The sequence below is a fragment of the Mesitornis unicolor genome, unplaced genomic scaffold, assembly GCF_000695765.1.
Source record: "Mesitornis unicolor isolate BGI_N332 unplaced genomic scaffold, ASM69576v1 scaffold2502, whole genome shotgun sequence".
NCBI classification, from domain to species: Eukaryota; Metazoa; Chordata; class Aves; order Mesitornithiformes; family Mesitornithidae; genus Mesitornis; species Mesitornis unicolor.
The window spans coordinates 3,387-29,698 of record NW_010169648.1 but is presented as its reverse complement, the minus strand read 5'-3'; the positions used below and the strand labels follow the sequence as shown (position 1 = coordinate 29,698).

Below are 26,312 nucleotides of genomic sequence, written 5' to 3'. Positions count from 1 at the left end.
ATGGTGGAGCCAGGACAAGATCTGTTGCTTGCTGCTTTGAGTGAGAGTGGAATCAGTCCAAATGATCTGTTTGACATTGACTCTCCCGACGTGGTTCTTGCAAATCCAGCACCAACTCCAGCTGTTCCGCAGGTTCAAAGAAGAGCATAGTCGTTTGCTAGAGGACATGAGAGCTTGTATTTGATGTATTGGGGTGGTGGTGGGGATGTCCATAGCAAATATTTAAACCATGTGGAGTTTCCATAAATTTCTCGATTGGTAGAAGTTACTTGCTAATTAATTTTAAACTTCTGTACAAAGAAAAGCAATCTGAAATACACTGTTGAAGTCAGTAGAAGCATAAATATACTTAACCTCTGGTCATTAAATGTAGGCATGCTGTCGTGTGTCCAGGAGAGCTCTAGTATCACTGGAGTCTAGCTGCTTGCTTATAAAATTTGCATTATATTAACGTGGTGATTAAGCTCCATGACAGCATTTAGTCTGCAAGAATATAACTGTTTCAGACGTAGACTGGGAATGGTAGTATGTTGAACAGTGATATTGTGACACTAATCACATTTTCACCACAGTTAACTAACAAGGTATTGTATGTTTAACTACTTCAAATGTGAAATCAACCACTTTATCATCTTTTTCAGTGATACCTTTGTTAATGAGCATGGTTAAGGACTTCCCCATCAGGGTCCATTTTGTGGGTGGATATTTAGTCTAAAGGGTTTTTTCACTGCTAATGTGAGCGTTTCCTGATGCTGACTTTCTTTCCTCTGCAGTCAGTGCCACTTAGTGCATTAGAACTAGGCTTGGAGACTGAGGCCACAGCTGCTGTGAAACAAGAACCGGAGACTGTATCAACTCCAGCCTTATTAAATGTTCGGGTAAGAACTGGTATTTCAGGATTTTGTGTGTACATCCAGAGGCTTGACCTTGGCTGGACACCAGGCGCCCACCAAGCCACTCTTAGCGTGTTGAGTTCCTCCTCAACTGGACATGGAGAGAAAAAATATTGTAAAGAAAGGGTTGTGAGTCGAGATAAGGACATGGAGATCAGCAGTTACTGTCATGGGCAAAACAGACTTGGGGAAGTTAATATAATTTATTGCCAGTTAACAGTGAAGTGGGGTAATGAGAAATAAGAACAAATGTAAAAACACTTTCCCTGTCCCCCTCCCTTCTTTCTGGGCTCAGCTTCACTCCTGGCATCATCACACATTGTCTCTGCCACACCTTCCTCCCCTGCTCCAGCCGCTCCTTCAGAGTTCTCCAACCCGGATCCCTTCCGCAGGCTGCAGTTCATGAACTGCTCCAGTGTGGTCCCTTTGGCCAGGGTGCAGTCCTTTAGGAACAGACTGCTCCAGCACGTCCCCTGCATGGCCACGGGTTCTGCCAGAAAACCTGCTCCAGAATGGGCTCCTCTCCATGGGGTCACAGTGTCCTCTGGGCACTCCACCATGCACCTCTGTGGACTGCAGGAGGGCAGCCTGCCTCACCATGGGCTGCAGCGGAGTTTCTGCTCTGGTGCCTGGAGCACCACCTCCGTCTGCTTTGCTGACCTTGGTGTCTGCAGTTGTTTCTCTCTTGTATTTTCACTCCTCTGTCCCAGCTGCTGATTACGTGGCAGTTTTTTTTCTTTTCTTATATAGACTATCACAGAGGTGCCACAACCATCACTGGTTGGCTCAGCCTTGGCCAGCAGCAGGTCCATCTTGTAGCAGACTGGAATTGGCTCCATCAGATGTAGGGGAAGCTTCTGGTGTCTTCTCACAGAAGCCACCCCTGCTACCAGAACCTTGCTACATAAACCAGATGCAGTATATTAGTAAAACGTAACAAAAGATGTGGCTGTAAAATGCTGGTTGGCCATCACCTCAGTTCTACTTGTACTGAGGCTGTGAAAGCTTAGTGTCCCTGTGGGGTTGATACGATGTCTATGACAAGGAACACAGAGGACAAAGCAGTGTCCAGAAAAAAACCCCCCACAACATTTTGAGGTGTCCTGTGTGCCTTTTACTTCCTCTACGTGCAAATTTTGGGAACAAGGATATTGGGTAAACTTGTCTCCTGTACCTGAACCACATTCCACCTTTTCTAGCTGCAGGTAATTCTGAGCACCACAGTCTGGTGGTTGCACCTGAAATGAGAACATAAAAAGCAGATCTGCAGGAAGGTGGATGTAGTGCAGCATGGCTGAAAAAGGCTGCACATGCACTTTTAAGTAACCCAAGCTATTTACTCTGAAAACTGTGCGGCTGGTTTATATATTGGAAATTCTCTTCAGCTCAGTGTTGCAGTGCCTGTAGTAGTCGTCTTGTACATAGGTGATGAATCCTTCATCCTGTTTTTTAATTTCCTTTCCTTTACTTTGAAATAAAATTTTAAAATGCATATGGCAACATATTGATATGCTTGGTCAGAGACTTCTTGGTCATACTGTTGACCACAAGGTAATTACTCTAGCATCTTCAGCAGGTTATGTGAAGACATTTCTTATTAAAAGTGTCTTTAAAAACCGGTAACTGCTGTGCTCTAGATGAATGGCAAATAAACTCTGCTTTTTTTTTCCCACTGTCTTACGAAAATTTTCCCGGTTCTTTGTTGCTAGCAACCACCATCGACCACAACCTTTGTGCTGAATCAGATAAATCAGCTTCCAACATTGGGGACTACAATAGTAATGACAAAAACAACACCTGTTACAACCACGAGGCAGACTATCACTGTAGCAAAAATAATTCAGACCAGCACAACCACTCGACCCTCGGTTGCAGCACCAGCAGTACGCAGTGCCTTGACCACTGCACCTTCGAAGGACCAGATTCAGCTGAAAGATCTGCTGAAGAATAATAGTCTTAATGAACTCATGAAATTGAAGCCACCTCCTAATATTGCCCAACCAGTAGCAACAGCAGCAAGTGAGTTTTCTTCTCTCTTCGTGATTACTGTGTTTTAGACAGTGAAATGATATAATGTGAAGATCTGTGCACATCTTGTATTGATTAGGAGAATATCACAGTAAAATGAAATGGTCCAGAAAACCTGATAATCTCTATCCTAACTTTAATAGCGTTAGAATTCAGGGTGAAGTAAAACCGAATAACAGGCTTTAAAAAAAAATAAGCTCTTGATTTACTGCAAGGAATGAGGAAAATATTTTAGATTGCAGCTGGCAAATTGGTAGGATTAATTCATGATCATTACTGAAGTTGATTTAGCTATCTTACTCGAATTTCCATCGGTTTCTGTTCTGCTGTGTTCTTGCTGTGGAGCTATGACAGATGAGTACTTCCGTTTGGCATCTTCCAAACTAGATTTGTAGTATGTGCGAGTACTGCTGTGATAGGGTGTTTCTGGAAAACATCTGAGAGAGAAAATCTGTCCCTCTATGTTTCATGGGAGGCATCAGATCTGTTGTTTGAAATGTAAGTCCTAAAAAGTTGCTGCTTGTTCCCATATTACTTCTTAAATGTGCTGTTAACTTAAATGCCACAAATATTTTGTTGCCAGTCTAATCTTCATTTTGTGATTCCGTTCATAGTCTTTCCTCGTGTGTTTTCTAATATGTGGACAACTTACGTGGTCAGCTTAATACAAGGGAAAAGCTGCATGTGGCTGTATTTTTATGATTTGATTCTTTCAGGTTATTCTGGTTTTAGTACGAGGTTAAGATCAGACTAGTTTGAAATCTCTATTGCTGCTTTTTCTGAAAGGTATGCAGGTTTTTTCTGGGTTACTACATTTTCATCGTCTCTGAAATAATATTCACTGATTTTTATAGGCGGGGTTGAAAGTAACCTGGTTTTTCATATGCAGATAGAGTGCACAATAAATGAAGCTGTCTGTTAGGACTGAAACAACCAGAAGAATGTGCTTCCTTGTTGCATTGCTTCCTGTTACAGTGGTTGACAAAAATTGAAGTTGAGGCAGCAACTGAAGTTGGGGTGAGGCGTAAAGGACTGAGGAAGAGGAGGGGGAGAAGGTTTTACAGGACTGATTTACCCACTTGGTGCTAAATGAGAAGTCACAGAAGCGCATGACTATTAACATGATGGAAGCTGGAGAGCTGCTTTCAGAGTTTTACATCTATCTTTGTGTACATTTTTTTAGTTCTGTACAGAGCCCTGTTGCCAGTTGCTTCCGAATGTGGCTGAGGACAGGAAAGTTAATAAATTGTCCACTTAGAATCGTAGAATGTTAATAAGTTTAATAAATTGTCTGCTTGAAGGATCCTGTTACAAACTTTAGACAATTGAGTCCAAAGTGACTTTCTGTTTTACAGAAATAATTGTTGTTTCTCCTAAGGTGGTGTGTGCCACCAGACCAGGTAGGTTCATTTCTGTTGAAACACTGGGCTTTCTGATTCGTTGTTAAACTTCAAAGGCTCGCAGGATGGAGTATTTCCAAATACTGTGTATAGATTTGGTGAAGGTTCAAAAGTTTTAGGGTTTTTAACACAGAAGCTAATGCACAGCTGTGTCACGTTTGGTGGTGTTGCATGGGAAGCTCCTCAGTCAAAAAAGTAACAGGATTTAACTACTTGCTCAGTGACTTTTTAATTCAGATGAATATATTGATTGTGTTCTTGAAGCGTCAGTGTGCTACTGGACGTTTTAAACTTCTCTTCCAGCTCATTAATAGGGAAGGATGTTAATTTGAGTCGATGTTTGAAGGGAATTCCTGTAAAACACAGCTTTTCTTTTGTAGCTGATGTAAGCAATGGTGCAGTGAAGAAGGAGGCTTCCACAAAAGAGGTAGCAAGAATATGGATAAATGATATTAAAATGAGAAGCTTTTCACCTACTATGGTAAGTGGTACACATGGTTAATTTGCTGAAATGAATGTATGTTTTGCTGGCCACAACCACCTGTGACTGGTTTCAGGAGTTGCTCATGTTTGCCTTTTGTGGGTAGAATTATCGAGTGCATCTGTTTGAAAGGTTAGCATGAATGAATACTTGATTAGGTGACTAAAACTCACAGCTGCGCAGAGCAGCCTACCTGTGCAGTAGATGACAATTTCAAGAAATTACTGTCCTTATCAGAACCTAATTGTGTGAACAAAGAAGGGGGTACTGCAGTTAAAAACTGATAAGCATATCACTTGCTCTGTGTTTTAAGGCTTTTTAAAATTTTAAAATAGCCTGATTCATATAACTAGGAACAAGGAAACTACAAAACCTTATCTAGTGTGACTGACCTTCTGGGCACTTTGATTTAAGATGCACATTGAGTATCATTCAGTGTTGTTAATTAATAAAAATATGTGAGATGTGGTAAACACTTGAGTTTCAGCATCTTCACTGGTAGCTAGAATCAGGCTGGAGTTTGTGATGAACAGTGCTCCTTAGTGACTGGCACGCAGGAGGATTTTCAGATTACTTTTTTGGCATTAAACATTGAATTAGTAATGGTGGGAGATTGTTGATTGTCATCTAGCGTGTACTTTAAAAGTATTCCTACATTTACACTGATCAAGATCACAGTGAAAAGTGGTGAACAGTCAGGTTTCAGAGTCCTGGCTAGAACCGTGACTACTGTAACTATTCTCTGAAGTTGTGAAATTATGACATGAGTGTGGGACTGCAGGAGTCTTCACGGGAGTACTTAAAAGTTAGGTTTTGCCTGTTCACTAGCTGTGATGTTTTCAAGGCAGTTTTCTTTAAGTCATCATTTATATTTAAAATGCTGTAGAAAGTGCTGCTTTTTAAAAGTTTTACCTGTGTGAGTTTGGAGGACTTGAATGCTCTTTCAAAGGAGAGGAGGAGGTCCCTGACTTTGTGTCTTTGAAGGGGTGTTCAGAGTGTAAGAAATGCCCACTTCCGTCTGTAGTTTTCCCAGTTTTCCCATACTGTTCATCCAGTGTGTGTTAAAACATTCAGGTGCATGTTTGTGCTCGTTCCATTTCCCAGGATGATTTCCAGGACATGAGGGTATGAACAATGTGCTGTCTGACTATGGCAGGTATTTCTCTATTTCAGAAAGTGCCAGCAGTAAAAGAGGAGGAGGAACCTGAGGAAGAAGATGAAGAAGAAATGGGCCACGCAGAAACTTACGCTGAGTATATGCCAATAAAATGTACGACCTAAAGCTTTGTTACATCAAAGGGCTGAGATGTTTTGAGAGCTAATTTGTTGTTTACTCTTCTATAGTTACTGACACAAAAAACCAGACAAATTACTGTCTGAATCAAGTAAAAAGAACCTGAATTTCTGGTGGGTTTTCCCAGGATTTCTTTTGATTCTATAGCACTCATTTTTTGAAAACAGTTTGGCTTTTTTATTAGAAAAAAGAATGCTGCAGTGTAATATTTGAGCAGTCCTTGATTCAGAAGTATGATCTATGAACTAAGATCAGGCTTTTTTGATCTGCGTTAAGATGCTTTGTGCCTCAGCAGAGGAAATTTTTTGAAGGGATTAAGTGGTCACTGCTACACCGCAGAATCCATTTTGAGTCTTTTGGTGTGAAATTACCCTGAGCACGTTCTTCCTGCATTGTTCCTGACTGACTTTAGAGCTGTGGGTTTGTTGGGTTTTGTTTTTTTGAAAGTGAATCCTTTACAGCTGTTAATTGCCATCTCTGGTTTTATCTCTTTTCTCCCTTCATTGTAGTAACAAAAAGCTGTTATCTTGTTTTTTAGGTGCATTGCTGACCTGCTGTAAAAGCAAGGCAAAAAATTTACATGGAGTCTGTAGCTAAATGATTAATTTTTATTGTCACTGATGAGATCTGTCAGTAATTAAACCATGTCTGTTCTAAGTCTTCTCTCTTGCTACTTAAGAACAGCGCTATATAAATAGTGAGAAGAATGTTGCTTTTGTGATTCTGGCATCTTGAGGCTGCCTCTGGCCCTTCAGGAAGGCAAGGTTCAGACCAGTTTTTCTCAGACATGTCAAGTACCCAAATATTTTTATTTTCTATTAACTGAGTTTTATCTAATTTTGTAAGAATTGGGAGAAGGTGGTGAGAAAAACAAAGATTGCAGTTATATACTTTCAGGTTAATGTATTCCTTTGTATGCAGTGCAGTTTAGCTCTTGACGTACTGTTGCAATGAAATACAGTTGTTCTTGAATTCAGCCTTTGCAATGGACAATTGTATTTTGTTTTGGTAAATATAATAACCTGTGCTGTAGCAGCAGAACTCAGTGTTATGTTCTCATCTTCTTCCTTCTTCCCCCTCCCTTTTCAACCAGTAAAAATTGGCCTACGTCATCCTGACCCAGTAGTGGAAACCAGTTCATTATCCAGTGTAACTCCTCCTGATGTGTGGTACCAGACATCAATATCAGAAGAAACAATTGATAGTGGCTGGTTGTCAGCTTTGCAGCTTGAAGCAATCACTTACGCGGCCCAGGTATGCTTGACATTAGTACAGCTTAAAAGCTAACGTAGAATTTGAGAAGAAAAACTATCTGACAAGCGCAGCTATGTCAGTTTTACAAGGAGAAAATAAAAAGAGCTTAAAGTTCTGAGTTGCTTTAGGATGTGGCAGGTGAGCTTCAGTTCAGATAAACATGAGGTAATAGACCTAGGAAAGCTTTGTCTAAACCACTGCCATGGTGCTGATCTCAAACTGTCTTCAAACTTAGGAAGGACACCTTAGTCATTAGTTTTATTTCTCTGAAATGACTTAATGGCTACAATAGCAGCAGGCTAAGAAAGCCAACACTGTTTGGCATCATTGGGAAAGGTATAGAGAACAAGTCTGGGTGTTATTTTGCTGTCATATTAAACGTCAGTGGGCACAGGTCAGGTGATATGTGTGCAGCTCTGCATGTTGGGGAGGGAAGAAGTGAAGTTAGAAGACAACTCAAATGGTCACAGGAGTTAAGAAGTTGGCTCAGGAAAAGAGACTGACAGGGCTGGGGTGCCTCAGGCTGGAGAGGAGAAAAGTGAAGGGGAATGAAATCCAGGTTTGCATAATCAAGAAGGTGATGGAATCTCCAAAACAGGAATAAAGCAGAACTTAGCGAAATGGATAGGAGATTGACTTAAAACAGATAGAAATACTTCTTTACACAGGTAGTAGATATCTGGGCCTTGGTGTCACAAAAGGCTGTAGAGGTGTATGTCGGGGGGTTAAAAAAGCAGCCAGTCTGGCAGTAGGCACCGGAAGAATTGTCCGGGTAAGTACAGCAATTCTGGGTGCTGAGGCAAGGAGGAGAATGGATCCCATAAACCAGTTATAAACCCTAAATAAACCCTCCTCATCGTGCTGTCGGGGGGCTGCTTGGCTGGTGCACCACTGCTCTCATCCTATAGGATGTTTCTTACGTTTGCTCATTCCTGACAATCCAGTCATGTTCTGGAGAATGGGTACAAGTTTTCTGTTCTTTCTTCTACAGCAACATGAAACATTCCTGCCCAATGGAGACAGAGCTGGATTCTTGATAGGTGATGGTGCTGGTGTAGGAAAAGGAAGGACCATAGCTGGAATAATCTATGAAAATTACTTGTTAGGCAGAAAAAGAGCAGTCTGGTAAGTGTCAGGATTTATGAGAGCAGACACTGTAGTGACTACAGTACTTAAATTCAGTGTAATCTGTCTTCTGACAAATGTTCTAGCAATTGCTTTTTGAAGTTGTGCTGTAACTTACAGAATATATGCTTTATTTTTTTATCTTCAGGTTTAGCGTGTCAAATGATCTGAAATACGATGCTGAAAGAGATTTGAGAGATATTGGAGCAAAAAACATACTGGTTCACTCATTAAACAAGGTGTGGAAACTTTTTACTATGTACGGTTGAGGCAAAACTTTAGGTACGCCTGCGTGACAAGTTGTGCATGTTGACTGTTTTAAGAGCACGACTGTACTAATTTAAATAAATTAGCTGTCTAGGTCTGGTTTGACAGGCCTTAATCCTGTGAAGAGCCACACAGTGCTTTAAGTTAATCATGTAAATAGTCCCCTTGTAGGGTGAAGCTTTAGCATGCATTATTTTTTTTAAATATTACTCTTCAAGCCACTACTGTCACTTTGAGTATTTTCTAGAAGTTGAAATATTCTTTAAAGCTGCTAAATTTTAACGTTTGAATTTGTATGTAATGCATTTGTGTGTAATAATTGAATACGCTTCAGTAGTTCATTAAAGCAGCGGTACTGTATGAAGTTCTTTTTGGAGACGCTGCCTCTGCTCAGGAATAGCCACTTACATAAATTGTGAAGTGTGATTTACTGGTTGAATTAACTGAACTTAGTTTGTTTGAAGTTAGTATTTTTGCTTTGTCAAGCCTTCATTTCTAAAATACAGCAAAGCTTTAGAAATTGTCATTTATGGTAGCAGCTGTAAATACACTTGACATATTAGCTCTAAGTAATGCATTGAAACTGAAATCATAATTGTATTTAAGTTAAGATGTTAACAGTTAAACTGTGTAGTCTAAAGAATGCATCTGTTAATCCTCAGAGGCCTCAGATCCAGTCTTCCTTAAGTGTCCATTTAAGTAAGGCCCTGTACAACCCTTACCTGTGTTACCATGTGCCGGCAGTGCCCTGGCCACGATGTAGGGATCCAGGTGGTTCCAAGTGCATGTATCTTCAGGGTCAGACACCAGCGTGCCTTAATCAGATATAAGGTGGGTTTGAGGAGGGATCTCTTGAATAATTTCTTGTTTCTCTATTACAGTTCAAGTATGGGAAAATTTCTTCCAAACATAATGGAAGTGTGAAGAAAGGCGTCATCTTTGCTACGTATTCTTCTCTCATTGGTGAAAGTCAGTCTGGTGGTAAATACAAAACCAGATTAAAGCAGCTTCTTCACTGGTGCGGTGAAGACTTTGATGGAGTTGTATCCTTTGTCAGAAGTTCAGTTGATTTGAACCAAATCGCTGCTTAAGATTGAATCTTTAAAGACAATCTTGCATTTTTATTTGCCCGTATTTTTAGGTACTGGTCTTTATCTGTGGCAGTAATCACCTGTGTGCATGCTCTGACAGTAGACTTGAAGTTTTACAAAGTTTGTGCTAAATCTATTACCATAATGTTGTTGCCACACAGCTCTGGTACAAGAGTGAATCTTGGGCTTGTTCTATAACAAACACATAAAATTAAAATATGATGTTTAAGAACCTGAAGCTTACACTGAAATTTTTCTCCAGTGAATTCTTAATTTTATTTTTAGTATCAACAACATTTTAAGGAACTCATGTGTTGGTAATTGTGCTCTTAAATATTTACTAGCTAAATATTTTCCCCAAAGTTTTTAACTAAAAACATGACCAGTGTCTCTTTGAGTTTACAGTTTACTGCTGCCACCTGTTGTAATCAGCAGATTTTCTTGTCTTCTGTTTTAGATTCTCGTTCTAAAAATTAGTGGGATAAATTATTTTTTTCCTTAATGATGGTGCAGATTGTATTTGACGAGTGTCATAAAGCTAAGAATCTGTGTCCTGTTGGTTCGTCAAAACCAACAAAAACAGGTCTGGCTGTACTGGAGCTTCAGAATAAACTTCCAAAAGCCAGGGTTGTTTATGCCAGTGCCACAGGTACGTACTGCATGGCTTGCATTAGATGTCTCTGCATGCTGTTTTCTGGCACTGGTACAGAGTGTGTTCTTCTCCTAGGTGCATCTGAGCCAAGAAACATGGCATACATGAACCGTCTTGGAATATGGGGTGAAGGAACCCCATTTAGGGAATTCAGCGATTTTATCCAGGCTGTGGAAAGAAGGTAACATTTCAAAGAGCTATAGCCAGCACGCACGTGGTTGTGATTGACTGTGCTTTGCTCTTCCTTTGTCTTCACTCACTTGTCATGTTCTGCAAACTTTAGAATTTTGACTCTAGCTTCTAAATCTAGCAGAAATGAGATCTATCGTAGTAAAAAATGGGACGTTTCCCCTGCTCACAGGGCATTTTGAGAGCTTTAGAAGCTTCCTGGGAAGATAGCCCTTTTAAAATGTGGATGTTACGAAACGAAAATGTTTTGCTGCTCATGATGAAAACACACTGTGTACTGAGTATGCTCAGTGTAGTTGATGTTTCACTGTATGCAAAAGCTCTTAAATTTATGCATTCAGTTCAGGCAGTTTAACAGGAAGAAGTCTTGTTCTTACGCTTTCTGGCATAAGAACCCAGTTCAGAAAAATTGCGTATGTTGTTGCACGGTTCTTTATTTCAGAACTTAATAAAAAAAAATCAGAATGTGAGAGGTCAGTAGAAAGTGCAGCTGCCACATTCTTTGGTAGGTGAGCATCTGAATGTATTACGTTTTGCTCACATAAAGTGCAAACGCTTCAGAGTGCTACACAGTAGGGCTTAGTATGCATCTTCTTGCATACCACCTGCATGATGCATGGTTTTTCTGGACTGTGCGAGTGTAGTTGCCGCTTCATTACTGAGTATGTATCAAATGAGCACTAATGAACTTACAGGCCCAAGCTTGTGAGCAGGTTAGCTTTGCAGTTGACTTCTGTGCTCTCGAGGTACTGCTAAAGGTGTGTTGCTGTTGGGAAGAACTGAAGTTACCTACTAGTTTTGTTTATTTTCATATCAACGTAAAACTGAATAGCTTAATACAGTTTGTGTTCATTATTTTAAATCTTCAGTGGAGTTTATAAAATTGCAGTGCAAGATTTTGTCATATATTTGGTCCAACTTCACTATCCAATTACAGTTTGTAAGGTACTGTCTCCTAATGCATGCTAGGTCACTTGGGAAACAGTAACTATTTGAGTGTTTATACCTCTTGGAATACGCTCAGTATTCACAAGGCAGGGCTCTAGTTTTGTGTAAAGGCTAAATTTCAAGACTCCACTGGTTGGATGTGTTTAACCAAACAGTACTAATGATTTTGAAAACACATTCCTTCGCATTTGTAAACGTGCTGTTCTGAAGCACTTGGGTTGTGGTGGGGGTTGTTGGTTGGTTGGTTTCAGTTGTGTTCTGTTTGTTGGGTTTTTTTAAACAAATCTTTACTGTTGAAAATTCTAATACTGACTTAATTTGTTCCTTTATTTTAGAGGTGTTGGTGCCATGGAAATAGTTGCTATGGATATGAAGCTGAGAGGAATGTACATAGCAAGACAGTTGAGTTTTTCAGGTGTAACTTTCAAAATTGATGAAGTTCTGCTTTCACAGGAATATGTTAAAATGTACAATAAATCTGTAAAACTGGTAAGAATACCTTTTTAAATTCGCTTTCTGTGTTGAGTTCTGAGAGATTGAAGTTACTTGGCATAAAGTTGAATGCTCCTGAAATCACATGTAGGGCTGTTGCCTGCTGAGAGACAGCAATGGCATCTTCTCATCTCATCTTAGTGTCAAGATTTCTCTGTTTAAGACTTGACAAAAGCTGTTAATTCTTGCTCCAAGTCATAAAAGTGGCAGTTTTGGGTGCATTTTCCTCTGTCTGCCAGATCCGCTGCCTTCCAGCAGTGCTTCAGAGACCTTGGTCAGTGTTGCTGAAGATAAAGCTGTTCACCTGCTGGTCATACCTTTGTGCTCCAGTCCTCCCCCTTTAGGCACCTGAGCTGGGAACAAGATGCTCTGCATTGGACCAGCTGTGCTTGTGCAGGGTGGTAATTTTAATCATGTGGCAGATCAGATCTAAAGCATCAAAGCCATGGTTCCATTTAATGTTTTTCTTTATTTTCCTGCTGGTTATCTCTTTCATATTGTTTTTAATTGTTTTGTCCATATACTAAGCCAAGTGTCTTTTTCCCAAGTGTACATTCTGCTTATGCATTATTGCTGCTGTATTAAATAAGAATAATTACTCCTTGGATATAGGTTAAAAAGAGCAGGGTGTTTGCCTGCTTAAGTATGACTTGTTGTTCATGCTGTATAGCTACAATAATTAATAGTTATATTTGACAGGTATATAACATCAACTTTTAAACGGCACTTCACGTATCAAGTTTAAAAGAACTGATAAATTTGTGTCCAAAGTTTGCTTTACTTAATCTGGAAACAATTGGTGTAACAACATGTTGTAGAAACGAAGGCAGTGGGGTTTTGATCTTCTGGAGATCTTTCTTTTTACCTGAATACAGGCAGTGCTCTTTGCTTTCTTAACCTGGAGAACGGAGAAACTACATAATTGGAAAATACTGTGTACGTTTGCATTGGTAGTAATGTAAACATACCTGCTTTTCATTACAAGAGTAATTCTCTTCTGAATTTACTGAGCCATAGCTGTTTTCTTTTACTGTGAGTTTTGCTTGATGTATGGTGAGTTTCCTTGACTTGCAGTCCCATAGTACTGTAACTTTAAACTTCTGTCTTCATTTGGTTACTAAACAGTGTACCTGTGTAGCCTTGAAATGTGACACGGAAAGCAATATTCTCTTTTTCAGTGGGTCAGTGCTAGAGAGAGGTTTCAACAAGCAGCAGATCTCATCGATGCAGAACAACGAATGAAGAAGTCTATGTGGGGTCAGTTTTGGTCAGCTCATCAGAGGTTTTTCAAGTACCTTTGCATAGCATCCAAAGTGAAGAGGGTGGTGCAGCTAGCTCGGGAAGAAATCAAGAATGGCAAAGTAAGTTGATTGAGATGTATTTTTAAATATCTTTGTTGAATGTAAAGCTACTAGATCTTTTTTGTTTATAGGACAAATAATTTCAGACGTAGTAGCATGCTTTTGAACTTTATGGTGTTGAAACTACGTAATGAGTAGAAATTCAGGCAAAAATAAACTTGCAAGTCAGTCTCCTTAGCAGCGATGTCTTGTCTTCATTTGTCCTTCAGTGTGTGGTTATTGGCCTGCAGTCCACAGGAGAAGCAAGAACATTAGAAGCTTTGGAGGAAGGTGGTGGTGAACTGAATGACTTTGTCTCTACAGCAAAGTAAGATTGAAGTTTGTTACAACTGTCCTTTCCAAAACTGACGTTAGTCCAGCGTAGGCTGTGTAGTAATTTGTCTTTGCGTGTGTAAAACATGCATTGCTGCACAAAAAGCTGCGTAGCCTTTAGTACCAGTGTTCTTTGCTTGAGCTGGCTGTACACAAAATCTGACAGCATTGCTGAAATGAACCATTGGTTTGTTCCTGGTTGTACTGGCACTCTGTGAAATGATGTTTTTGGGTGTGAACTGCTGGTGCTGTTCTACTCAGATGGGGAGGAAGGAAAGAGGGACAAGTGTGCACTGCTTTTGTACCAAAGCAAGTTACAGTCATGACTTCCCTCTTTTATCAGATGAGCCGGATCCAATCCTGAGACTAGGTTGCTGAAGGTCTTAATAAATTAAGTTCATCTGTCATTTAAACTTTGAGCCATAAGAAAATGGCAGTAGAAATACCACTTGATACCAAAACCACATTTAAGTAATGGTGCTGTAAAGTAGATGCCTCCTACTTTTAAGAAGGTGACAAATGCAGTAATGTGAGTGATAATTATACAGAGTGCTTGTGTAATAGCATTCACAAGGAATAATTCTTCAGAGGAGTCAAGCAAGCTGTTAAAATGTTACACGTTTCTACTTTAAATAAATGCAAATCCGACTGAAGAACCCTTTTTTCTTGAACAGAGGAGTATTCCAGTCTCTTATTGAAAAGCACTTTCCAGCTCCTGACAGGAAGAAGCTGTTTAGCTTGTTGGGAATTGACTTGACTGCTCAAAGTAATAACAATTCACCCAGAGACAGCCCTTGCAAGGAGAACAAAATAAAGAAACGGAAAGGTAATGCTTAAGTTCTTACACTAACGCTGTAGTGATAGTGGCAGTTTTAGAGCTGCCTAAGGGTGAACTCTGGAAAAAATGTGGGAATGGAAATATCAGTACAGTGATTCAGGAAAGAGCATGTTTTGCAAGTCTAAGACTTCTGTTAGAAATTTCCATTAATAGATTTTAAAACTGCTGCTGAAGCAATACAACCTGTACATTCCGGTTGCTGCTTTGCTCAAAATTGTGTTGATCTAGTATGGGACTGTATACCAAAAATGCCTTGCACATGTCAGACCACTTCCATATGCAGTCAGGCAAATAATTTTTCTTGAGGCTTAGTAAAGAGAAGCCTAATACCATCCCCATCCTAAACTGATTATATCCTTACTGAAAAGTGGGTGATCATAAAAAAACTGCGAAGAGGTCTTACTTAAAATTTAGATTAGATTCTTTTAACAGAATTTTAGAAGTTGAATATTTTTCTAGTTTGTATGCAGGGGTGGTAAAACAAACCTCAAAAGTAGAGTACATGGTCTAAACTAACTCTTTTTTTTTTTTCCCCCCTTCCCCTCCCTTTCTGTGGTGATGGAATTAGGTGAAGAAATAAGCAGAGAAGCCAAAAAAGCTCGTAAAACAGGTGGCCTTGCAGGTAGCAGCTCTGATGAGAGTGAAAGTGAGTCTGATGCTTCAGACAACGAAGAAAGTGACAATGAGAGCTCCAGGTTTTTGAGTTCTGGAGATGACGATGACTTCAACCCGTTCAGAGATGAATCCAGTGAAGATGATGAAGATGGTGAGTCAGTTTAAATGCTTCACCAAGCAAATAGCCATACTTGCAGATAGTAAGCATAAAGTCTTTCCTAACCATTTCAACGAGCCAAAAATAGTGTTTGATAAGCATGTAGTTTAATTCTAATGAGACTGGAATTAGTACTAGAATGTCGATTTGCATCATCGTGAAGTAGATTTTACACACCGGGGTTCAGACTTCTGTAAGTCACTTTCTGTCACGAGAAGGTAGTTTTTCAAAGGAAAGGATGGCTTTTCAGTAAACACATGAACACTTCTGAAAATATTTTCTTTAACTTTAGATCCCTGGTTAATTAGAAAAGAGCATAAAAAAAATAAAGACAAGAAAAAGAAGAAAAGCATAGACCCAGATTCTATTCAAAGTGCCTTACTAGCTTCTGGTCTCGGATCCAAACGACCTAGCTGTTTTACTTCCACTGTTGGTACCACCACTTCTAGTACCAACACGTCAGGTAAGAGTAAGTTTCGTTTGGTGTCGATTCACTTTTTTAGCAATTAGGCTGTGGAATTCTAAATCTTAGAGTCTCTCTTAAATTTCAGCAAACAGTAACACAAACAGCAGCTTTGTAACAAGTCAGGATGCTGTTGAAAGGGCCCAACAAATGAAAAAAGAACTGCTTGACAAACTGGAGAAGCTGGCTGAAGATCTTCCACCTAATACACTGGATGAGCTTATAGATGAACTGGGCGGACCTGAAAACGTTGCAGAGGTAGGCTGGTGTTCACATCAAGAGAAAATGCATGTGGGTTTTTTCCTACTGCAGGCAGTAAATGGCTGCAGTAAATCAGTGTTCTCATTTTTCAAGGTTGCATGCGGCCAAAGTATCGATTAAAGACAACTTGTTTAGCAGTTTCAGACAGTAATCTCACAGGGTAAGAGTGTAGGTTACTCTTGCTGAATGCTGCTGAATTGAAAAGAAACTTGAAGATTGTATTCAGTACAGAGAAGAGCTCTGAATGGGTGAATAGATTATTTCTGAGATTGATAGTTTCATGTTGGGTAAATTGTACTTGTTTCTCTTTTGCTTTATAGTGATATATTTCTCTAACTAGCTGTAGTCAATTTGAAGCTGGTATATATAAAATGTAAAGCAGCTTTAGTTCATCTTCCTAGGCAATGAAGATTAAGAAACTGTGCAATAAAACTGCATTAGTGAAAAGCCTGATGAATTATTACATATTTTTCTCAGTAAATTTAGAGACGTATCTTTAAGCTACCTGTCTCTATCAAGTAGAAACATCAGCTGTTATTTTAGTTCATTGTCTTAGTACTCTTGGTACATCCCTTATGGACAGTAATATAATGCTGTGTAATTTCTGCATAGATATGCTTTTGGTTCCCTGAGTTACCTCTAAATAAGTGTTCCACACAGCAGGTAATGGCAACAGCCAAAAAATCCAGGTTCTCTAATGTAGTTTTGCACTTGGAGTAAATTGCTGAATCTATTTTAAGGTTGGTGTATGAATAAATAGTATCATTGCTTGAAGTTTTTGGTCATGTAATGATTTCGGTATTGCTATAATGAGCTTGTATGCCCTTTTATTTTTAAAGATGACAGGCCGCAAAGGGAGAGTTGTAAGCAATGATGATGGCAGCATATCTTATGAGTCAAGATCTGAACTTGATGTGCCCGTGGAAATTCTGAACATCACGGAGAAGCAGAGGTTCATGGATGGAGATAAGGTAGCCCTTAGAGATAATTAGAAAAACATGCCAGATGCCATAGTAGCATTGACTAATTAAGTTATTCAAGTTGTGGTTCTGCCATTATCCCACAGTGACTTTTTAGGTACTACAAGTAGGTACTAGTTAAAGGCATTGTCTGTTCTTACTGTGTTTCTGCTTTCAGACCAGTATGCTCAGTAGCCCTGCCTGCTCTGTGGCTGCAGCAGGCTTTAGAGGTCAGGCTGCAGTTTGGGTGGCTGCAGGGGCCTGTGTCACAGGGGTGTATACGTGTGCCAGGCTGAACACTAGCACCTCTAAGCTGGTCTTGTAAACTAATGTATGTTTAAAAGGCAGATAAACCCTCCACATCTTTGTGATTCCTTTACCTGAATTGCTGTGTGCCTCTGCTTCTGTGAGGAAACAATGAAACTGAGAAATGGGGAAAGCCACTGACTGACTTGTTATGAGAGGAGGGGGAGAAGTGAGGGACTGCAGGGAAAGGTGGAGGTTGTTTACTTTAACAAGGATTAAAAGGTAATGCCAGGAAGAGCGGTGGCTTTTGTCCTTTACATTGCACTCTGAAAGAAAACACCGACTGGAGTAACGGCAGGATTGAAGTTGATGAAAGAAGGGAGGGGGGGGAAAAAACAATTCCCGTGGTTCATTTGGGCCATGCCACCACAAGAGGGCAAATCAAGTCGGTGTGGCTGTGGCGTGGAGCTTACGGGTCTCTTGTTACTCTCAAGGGTAAATACTCATGTTCCTGTAAGTGACTTGCACGTAGTCCAAACATTTACATTCTTTCAAGGCAAATGCATTCAGATACTAGAATGGCCGTATTCTCTTCCTTATACAGTATTGGCTGCAACTTTTTTGTTATTTGTGTTGCTGGCTAGCAGGGCGAGTCTTCCTGCGTCCTTCCCCTGTTCTTTCTGAAGTACAGGGAGCATCAGAGAAATCTGCCCTTTGGAATGGCTGAACTGCGGCACGCTGCCTTTCTTCATTTGCACGGAAAGGCGTTGCTGAAAAGTAAAGTGAAAACCACTCCTTTCACTCAAAAAAAACCTGTTAGCGTTTCTAACTTTGATAAAGAGAACCGTACTTTCCCCTCCTCCCCCCTTCTTGCGACAGGAAGACTGTAACAGTGAAAACGTGCCAGGTCCATGTTAGCAGTAATGGTGAAATTAGCAGTTTTAGAAACTGAAAACTGAAGCTTGGTCTTGGATTAATTGCTAACTAACAACTCCTTTCTTAATAAAAGAACATTGCCATCATCTCAGAGGCTGCCAGCTCGGGTATATCGCTGCAAGCAGACCGCAGAGCTAAGAATCAGAGACGGAGAGTCCACATGACGCTGGAGCTGCCGTGGAGCGCGGATAGAGCAATACAGCAGTTTGGTAAGTGAATTTTTTGTATCCTTCCCTAGCAAACTCAGTCATGCTAACTGAATTTACTGCTAATTCCTGGAAAAAGAAGATTGACTAAGCAGCCTTTTGAGGACCCTTCCAGTCTCCTTTTACCCATGAACAGAATCAGCTTTATCTGTACTCATAACTAATAGGGTTGAAAGAAACCTAGCGAACAAACCTACACTGCAGCTTTGGGTTCTTTTCACGTATCAGGCATCTTTATGAAAGCTGCCACAACTCTAGTGTTTGTGTGCTACCTTCTGTAAGGCTGTATTACAGCAGGGTTAAGTTCTAGCTTTTTTCTTCACTCTTCACAATTCATAGCTTATTAGAAATGCTCAGTGATGTGAAATATATTTAACATGTGCTTCTATTTAATTATCCAGGAAGAACTCATAGATCCAACCAAGTGACTGCTCCGGAGTATGTGTTCCTAATTTCTGAACTGGCAGGAGAGCAGAGATTTGCATCTATAGTTGCAAAAAGACTGGAGAGCTTGGTAAGATTGTTTTGAGAAGTTTGAGGCTTCATCTGGGAGAATACAAATTAGATTTCTGTTTCTTAAAACTTGATGTAATTACAAAGGTGTGTCTTAACAGGGAGCCCTCACTCATGGTGACAGACGCGCTACAGAAACTCGAGACCTCAGCAGATTCAATTTTGACAACAAGGTGATGGTTCTGTTTCTGTTTGAAAGCTCGGACTGGGTGCTTGTTCCACAAATGAGCTGTTAAGGAAGGGTTTCTTCCATCTCCTGTCAAGTGTTTTACTTTTAGCTTGATCATTTCCTGATAGGAGGCCTCTTTCTGAGATAGTTAACGTTCTTAATTCTGTTTGAAAAGCCTTCTGGAACACAAGTGTGTGTAAATTACTTTTCTCCATTTGCTAACAATCAAAGTCTTAAATAAATGGTATGTGTCCTTCCAGTCACAACTGAAAGATTAATTTGGCAATTCTAATTGGAAATCAAGGCTGGGTTGTTTATATAGTGTAGTTTATAATTGAAAAGCAAATAATGAGTTCCTCTTACAATTGTAGAGAAAAATGTTTTATTGTGAATTACAAATGCTTGTTTAAACCATGCGTGCTTGGGGCTGAAGCACAAACAGTGGATCACGTTGTTAGAGCAGCTTGCTTTTTCTTGTGCAGTACGGCAGAAACGCTTTAGAGATTGTTATGAAATCCATTGTGAACTTGGACTCCCCGATGGTCTCGCCGCCTCCTGATTTTCCTGGAGACTTCTTCAAAGGTAAGTGCAATTCACTGGATATAACAGCTGCCTTTTGATCACTCTCCAGTATGCAAAAAATGCAAGTAATTTTAGAGCTAGACAGCACTGTTACTATTTAACCCTATCAGCTGGCCCAGATAGGCTCTCACTGGACATTATTCCTGTGCGTGTTGCTTGGATGTTGAAGTTCATGTATGAAAAAGATGTGGGAACTCTCTCAATGTAAGGCATGTTCTGTATGTGCTCAGCCAAAGTACTCCATACAGTTCTTAACTTTAATTTCCCGTTACCTGTTGCAATATTGTCTTCTCCTCTGGGCTTGTGTATTCATGGTTTTCCCCGTCTGTGTTTCCTGGAAGGACAGAAGGCAAAGTTCTGTCTTGCTTATGGATGTATTGAGTAGAAATTGCAAATAATATCATTGAGGGGTGTCAGAAGTTTTGGAATTGGATCCTGAAACAAGAATGGTAAACAGTTACTTCATTGGTTTGCTTTTAGATGGCGAAGCAGCTATGATTTAACTTCTTCCCTTTTCCTAGATGTTCGTCAGGGATTGATTGGTGTAGGCTTGATAAATGTAGAAGACAGATCTGGAATCCTAACACTTGATAAAGGTATTTGTGTGTTTGGTGTATCTTCAGAACATTGTTAGGAGTATTGGGTGTCATGACAGTGGATTCCCAGCAACAGAACAGGAGTTGTAACTACCTAAAAAGTGACTTTTTTGGAGAACCTCAGAATGTTTTCCTAATTTCTGAATGAATGGATTTAAATAGTCTTTTTGAGACTCTTTGAGTAGTGATTGAGAGCATGTTGTCGTCAAAATTAAACTTTGATCTAATATGTGTATTTCTTACTCTTTCTTTTTTCCCCCAAGATTATAACAACATAGGCAAATTTCTGAATAGAATTCTTGGTATGGAAGTGCATCAGCAGAATGCTTTATTCCAGTACTTCTCTGACACGTTAAATGCAGTTATTCAAAATGCTAAAAAGAATGGAAGATACGATATGGGCATCTTAGGTGAGTAAATCAGTTTCTCAATACGCTTGTACTTAAGTAAGAACAGAGAAATGCAATAACCATATCCTTTCCTTCTCAGATTTGGGCTCTGGTGATGAGAAAGTAAGGAAGGCAGACGTTAAGAAGTTTTTAACTCCTGGATATTCTACCTCTGGACATGTAGAACTATACACAGTAAGTTAATTCTGTATCTTCTGAATGAATTACTAAAACTTGCTGGGAAGTTTATAAAATGTGGCAATCTGAGTGTGCTGAGCGAGGGGAGGTTCCAGGCCTTTCGCTGGGCAGTGTTTGTGCTTAGTGCCTGTGTCTGTGACTGCTGTAAAGCCTGTTCCCCTGCACCGCTCATTCCAGATCAGTGTGGAGAGAGGAATGTCTTGGGATGAAGCAACCAAGATCTGGGCAGAGCAGACGGGTCCAGATGATGGATTTTATTTATCTCTACAGGTGAGATTCTTTGTCTCCTGGATTATGTTCAGAGAGGGGTTTTTCTGGGCTAACCAAATACAATGTCTCCTCTGAAAAATTTACTGTTCAAATTAATTACTGTTCAGTTTTGCAAAATGCTTTCAGCCTTACACTGAAATTCATGTGAAGTTTGGTTCCACCTCTGAGTACAAAGCAGTGCTTTTTAGCTTCTCAGGATGTTTTCCAACAGGAATGTGAGCCCAAATCAATAGCTTTTACTTTAACCTTGCATCAAGAAACCAGGTGCTTTCACTGTAAGGAAAGTTGAGGTTAATGTAGATTAGTGGCACTTCTAAAAGTGTCCTTATTACTGCTGCTTGTCTTACTGCACACACACACATGCTGTTACCCTGCAGAGTTCACAGTATGGGGTCACTTAAGGTATGTGCTGTCGGCATGTTTAAACTTGGGGAAGTTTTTAATTTGTTTTGTTTTGGGTTTTTTCCAGATAAGAAATAACAAGAAAACAGCTATTCTAGTAAAAGAAGTGAATCCTAAAAAGAGGCTTTTTTTAGTATACAGACCAAATACTGGGAAACAGCTCAAACTAGAAACATGTGCAGACCTGAAAAAGAAATACAAGAAGGTAACCGTTAAAATTATACTATTTTAAAAATTATATAGATCTTCTTTTTTTTTAAGTACTTTCTTGAGGAAAAGCTCCGAGATTCTGCTATGCTCAGGCGTTTTTTGCTCATCCTTTGAGATGGCATTTCCATTGGACAGCCTGAATTTACAGGATCATGTACGCCTCCTCACCATCAGGATGTTGGTGCTCCCTGTTTTCTCATAGTAATGACCAAATTGCTTTTGTTCTGTGTAAGTGTTGACATGTTTAACTTCATTCTTATTCTCACTTTGACTTTTCCAGGTACCTTCTGAAGATGCTCTGCCACACTGGTTAGAGCAGTACAACTCTTCTGCGGACACCTGCACCCATGCGTATTGGTTAGTGTTTACCTTAAACTCTTTGCCTAAACTGTTACTCATGGGAAATCTTGTGTTTCTTGCTGAAGAAAAATTGTCCTGTGACCAGTCAAATGACCCAGCCTGTTGAGTGGAAACATTGAAGCTTTGCACTTGCCCTTGAAGTCCTAATGTTAGATTTGTGCTAAAGTATCACAGAATCACAGACCGTTAGGGATTGGAAGGGACCTCAAAAGCTCATCCAGTCCAATCCCCCTGCCGGAGCAGGAACACCCAGATGAGGTTACACAGGAAGGCGTCCAGGCGGGTTTTGAATGTCTGCAGAGAAGGAGACTCCACAACCTCTCTGGGCAGCCTGGGCCAGGGCTCTGTCACCCTCACTGAGAAGAATTTTCTTCAATTGAAGTGGAACCTCCTGTGTTCCAGTTTGTGTCCGTTACCCCTTGTCCTATCATTGTTTGTCACCGAGAAGAGCCTGGCTCCATCCTCGTGACACTCACCCTTTAAATATTTATAAATATTTATAAACTTATACAAGTATGAATTGGACTCCAGTAGAAGTGCAATGACCCGGCAGTAGCTTGTGCCTTAAGTGACTTGGTCTGATCTGTTGTTGTGGTAGAATAGCTCACACGTTACTTGGAGGGAAAAATATTGATACTTCACATAGAGATGAGAAACAGCAGTTCTTGTGCTACCTCTTCGGTGTCTGAACTCGGCAGGTGATGTCCTTAATTCCCGAGGAACAGTGTAACTGGTAGAAGTGTCGGGTTATTATTGGAGCTCCTGAAATACCAATTCCATATGTAACACACTCCGAGATCTAAATGAGTGGTGTCTTTGACTTAAAGCTCTGTCTATCCATTTTGAAGATGCAGCCCTAAATGGGCCAACACTTGTCGAAGCTTTGCCATTAGAGGCGCATTGTGGATAAAGCATCCTTCCTTCACTGTGTGCTTGCAGCCCTCACTCAACTCTGAATACATGTTAAATAACTTCAGGTTTCATTTTTAATTGAATTGGATACTTTCTGTCTGCAGAATTCTTTTGAAAGCTTTTTTTCTCCCTGCTGCAGGAGAGGCAATTGTAAGAAGGCAGGCTTGGGATTAGTTTGTGAAGTGGGACTCCGCTGTCGAACTTACTACGTCCTGTGTGGTTCAGTATTGAGCGTCTGGACAAAAGTAGAAGGCGTTCTAGCCTCTGTGAGTGGTACCAATGTGAAAATGCAGATAGTCCGTCTAAGAACAGAAGATGGGCAGAGGATCGTAGGTAAGCGGCTCGTCTGCTCCTTATTTCCACCTTGTAGTAGAAGGTATTTGTAAGTTACAAGTCACTCAGTGCTGGGAGTCATGTAGGAGACTGAATAAAGATGGTTACGAGAGAAAAGCGTGTCTGTGCAACTGCTGAAGTCTGAATTTGTAGCACAAGCACTCTTGAGTCAGGGTGGAGGAGGAGGGCTCTTCTCAGTCGGGCTTTGGAACACTTTCTCTTAATTCTTTTGGTTTACTAGGAACAAAAATGTCACATTCAGCCTGCTCCAGCTAAACTACCTCTGGAACTAAGGGCTCCGCTCTTTCCCACTTCTGTCAAAGAATAGAAAACCCTTGAAATGGTTCGTTTTGTGGATTCTTAGCTACCTGAAAGTCACGTGTAATCAGTAGTTTAGAGTGACTTCAAGATGATTGTCATTTTTTGTTGCTAAACCTCTTGGTGAAGCCTTTGTAGCAGCTACCTCAGAGGCTGATTTTCGTTTTTCAATGTGGATGTGCAGTATCTTGGCAGCTCCTCCTCCAGTAACGGTTTTCTAAGATACTGAAACAAGGTTTCTGGGTTTTCATGTTTAAACTTTCGTGCCGTTATAACTTCTATAAGACTAGAAAAGCAAAAATAGCTGACTTCTGGTTTTACGTGGCAGTGGCAAACGTAAGAATAGAACTTGTCTTCAGGGGCAAAACGACAGCTTCTTTCTGTTGCTTCATGACCGAAAGGATGCAGTGCCCTGTGAAGATAAAGCTCCTCTTGGGACGCAGAGCTCGTAGCTGTGCTCCGTCAGATGTGACGTTGTTGACTGCTGCAGAAATGAAATGGTGCAGTCATGAGCCTGAGGTATCGATTAACAAATTGCCTGCTTTTGAAACAACCTCTGTTGCTGTTTTCAGGTTTGATCATTCCTGCAAATTGCGTGTCGCCCCTGGTGAACCTCCTGTCCACGTCAGACCAGTCCCAGCAGCTCGCAGTGCAGCAGCAGCAGATCTGGCAGCAGCACCACCCGCAAAGCATCACCAATCTCAGCAACGCGTGAGAGGACAGACTAAAGGTGTTGACTCTGGTGTTTGAGGAAAAGGCTGTAAAAGCATATCACTTGCATCAAAATCAGGGACAGATTCCAAAGAAATATAACTTTTTCAGTTCAGTTGTGTGCTCTCAAATACTTTGGGAATAAAGAGATCTACAAAGGTTGGTAGAACTGAAAGCCAGCAGTTGTTTATGGTGGTGCATCTGTCTTTCCTTATGCTCTCTGTAGTGCTTCCTGTTTGCTTTTACTTTTGGCCTTTTAAGCTACAAACCACAATTTGTTTGAAAATGCTTGAAAATCCCCAAGCAGGCTTTATTTTTATCTTGTCATACAGTGCTCAGGGTTTAACGCAGTGCATCAATGCCATTGCTGTGGGAGATATCCTTGAATGCATGTATTGAGTATATATATAGAAAATATCTATTGGGTTTTTCTCTTCAATTTATGAGTTTATAAAAGCATGAAACCTCGAGGTTGCACATCATGCATTCAGGTTCCTTCCCAGTTTCTGTTTGACAGTGCATGTCTTTGGAAACGGGCATGGACAGGATAAACACTCGAGATGGGATTTCAGAGAGAAACACAATCTTAGTTGTACAGCATTGGTTATTGCATTTTTATAGTGTTTATACCCAGGTGTTGCATTTTTTCTGGTTCTCTCCTGGGGGTTATATATTTGAGTCTACAACATGTTCTTTTTGTGATAAACATCTTTAATTTAAATTAGTTCATTTTTAATGTATTAATAGTATTCCTAATGTGTACTGCAAAGATGGCTGGATGCCTATTTTCCTTAAATTGAAGCATTTCCTTAATCTGAGGTGGTTATGGAAACTTAAGTGCAAATTCACTTCCATCTCGCATACAATCTTATATTTTTTACTTCATTAATGTAATTTAATTTGTCACTTGTAAGATGAAACCTTACTTGAGCTGTAAATTAGAATGGGAAACACTTGAGGGTTCCGCTGTATGTGCTGTTTCTGTTACCCAGTAACTTGAATACTGTTTAATATGTTGTAAGACATTGTAGAGTTTATCTGGAGCTGTTTAAAAGAAATTGTAATGTACAAATGTGAATAGTCACTTATCTATAATATGGGTAAGTTTTGTTTTGCCTATAATAGTAGATGTTTATAAGAAAGTGAAGGACAATGTTTGTCATTTCTTGCTTGCACAGGTTGCACTATTGAAAAATTGAGATTGTATAAACCTGTCCAAAAACCCTACAAGATAATGATCTTGTAGCTGTCAAATAAAAGTTATTGTACTAACAAGAAGTGGAGTCTTGTTTAGGCAATCGCTATTTCCAAAAAACTAACAAGTCTGCACAATTGGAACTGGACGGGACTTGGCACGTTCCAGTCTTGCCGTCCGGCTGCTTCAGCTGAGCTCATGAACCGGGCCAGAAGTGAACCACGTTTAAGCCGTGATGGTATTGCAAGTGAGGTTCACCTGACAGACGTAGAGCAGCATCACTGCAGTGGTGTCGCTACTACAGCCACTCGGGGAGCCAGCCCCAGGTGTCACAAGGAGTCTTTCCATAACAAACAGGGCCAGGCTGAAGCGAGCTCCCCTATCCCAGTGATTTTGTTGAGGTTCTGTTCACGCCACCTGCCCTGCACACGTGTGTGACTGACTGGAAATGCAGCTCTGGAGTGAATTGGTGTGTTCACTGCACCCGTAGCACCTGCTACCCCCTGTGATGTACACATAGTGCAGGTGCTGTGCTGGGAGGCTGAATCCTCTGGCAGTCAGGGGAAGCTGCCCCAGCCCTGTGGTACCACCAGGAGCTGATGATGCCCTGGAAAAGCTTGGCCCACAGACAGGGTGTGGGGGAGGATGTTCTTGTGTGTCAGAGCCACCATGGGATGCGTTTGGCA

General features: G+C 40.4%; 1 protein-coding gene across 3 annotated transcripts; it reads left to right on the top strand.

Moving 5' to 3' along the window:
* Positions 1–25,709, top strand: SBNO1 (strawberry notch homolog 1 (Drosophila)). 3 transcript variants are annotated; one of them, XM_010179397.1, is made up of 32 exons: positions 1–132; positions 774–878; positions 1,697–1,699; positions 2,603–2,912; positions 4,702–4,802; positions 5,976–6,072; positions 7,190–7,350; positions 8,342–8,475; positions 8,624–8,714; positions 9,624–9,785; positions 10,347–10,482; positions 10,561–10,666; positions 11,958–12,111; positions 13,293–13,475; positions 13,685–13,782; positions 14,462–14,613; positions 15,194–15,391; positions 15,690–15,866; positions 15,949–16,118; positions 16,961–17,092; positions 18,336–18,471; positions 18,870–18,982; positions 19,083–19,154; positions 19,633–19,732; positions 20,254–20,328; positions 20,592–20,738; positions 20,818–20,912; positions 21,093–21,185; positions 21,655–21,792; positions 22,078–22,154; positions 23,209–23,402; positions 24,293–25,709. In XM_010179397.1, exons 1-32 carry the CDS (start codon positions 1–3, stop codon positions 24,433–24,435), a joined length of 4,185 nt encoding a protein of 1,394 aa, XP_010177699.1. In that variant the 3' UTR covers positions 24,436–25,709. The 3 variants fall into 3 exon arrangements, with proteins under 3 accessions (XP_010177699.1, XP_010177701.1, XP_010177700.1); XM_010179399.1 differs by lacking the exon at positions 1,697–1,699 and having other exon boundaries at positions 15,690–15,860; XM_010179398.1 differs by lacking the exon at positions 1,697–1,699.
* Positions 25,710–26,312: the final 603 nt, after the last annotated feature.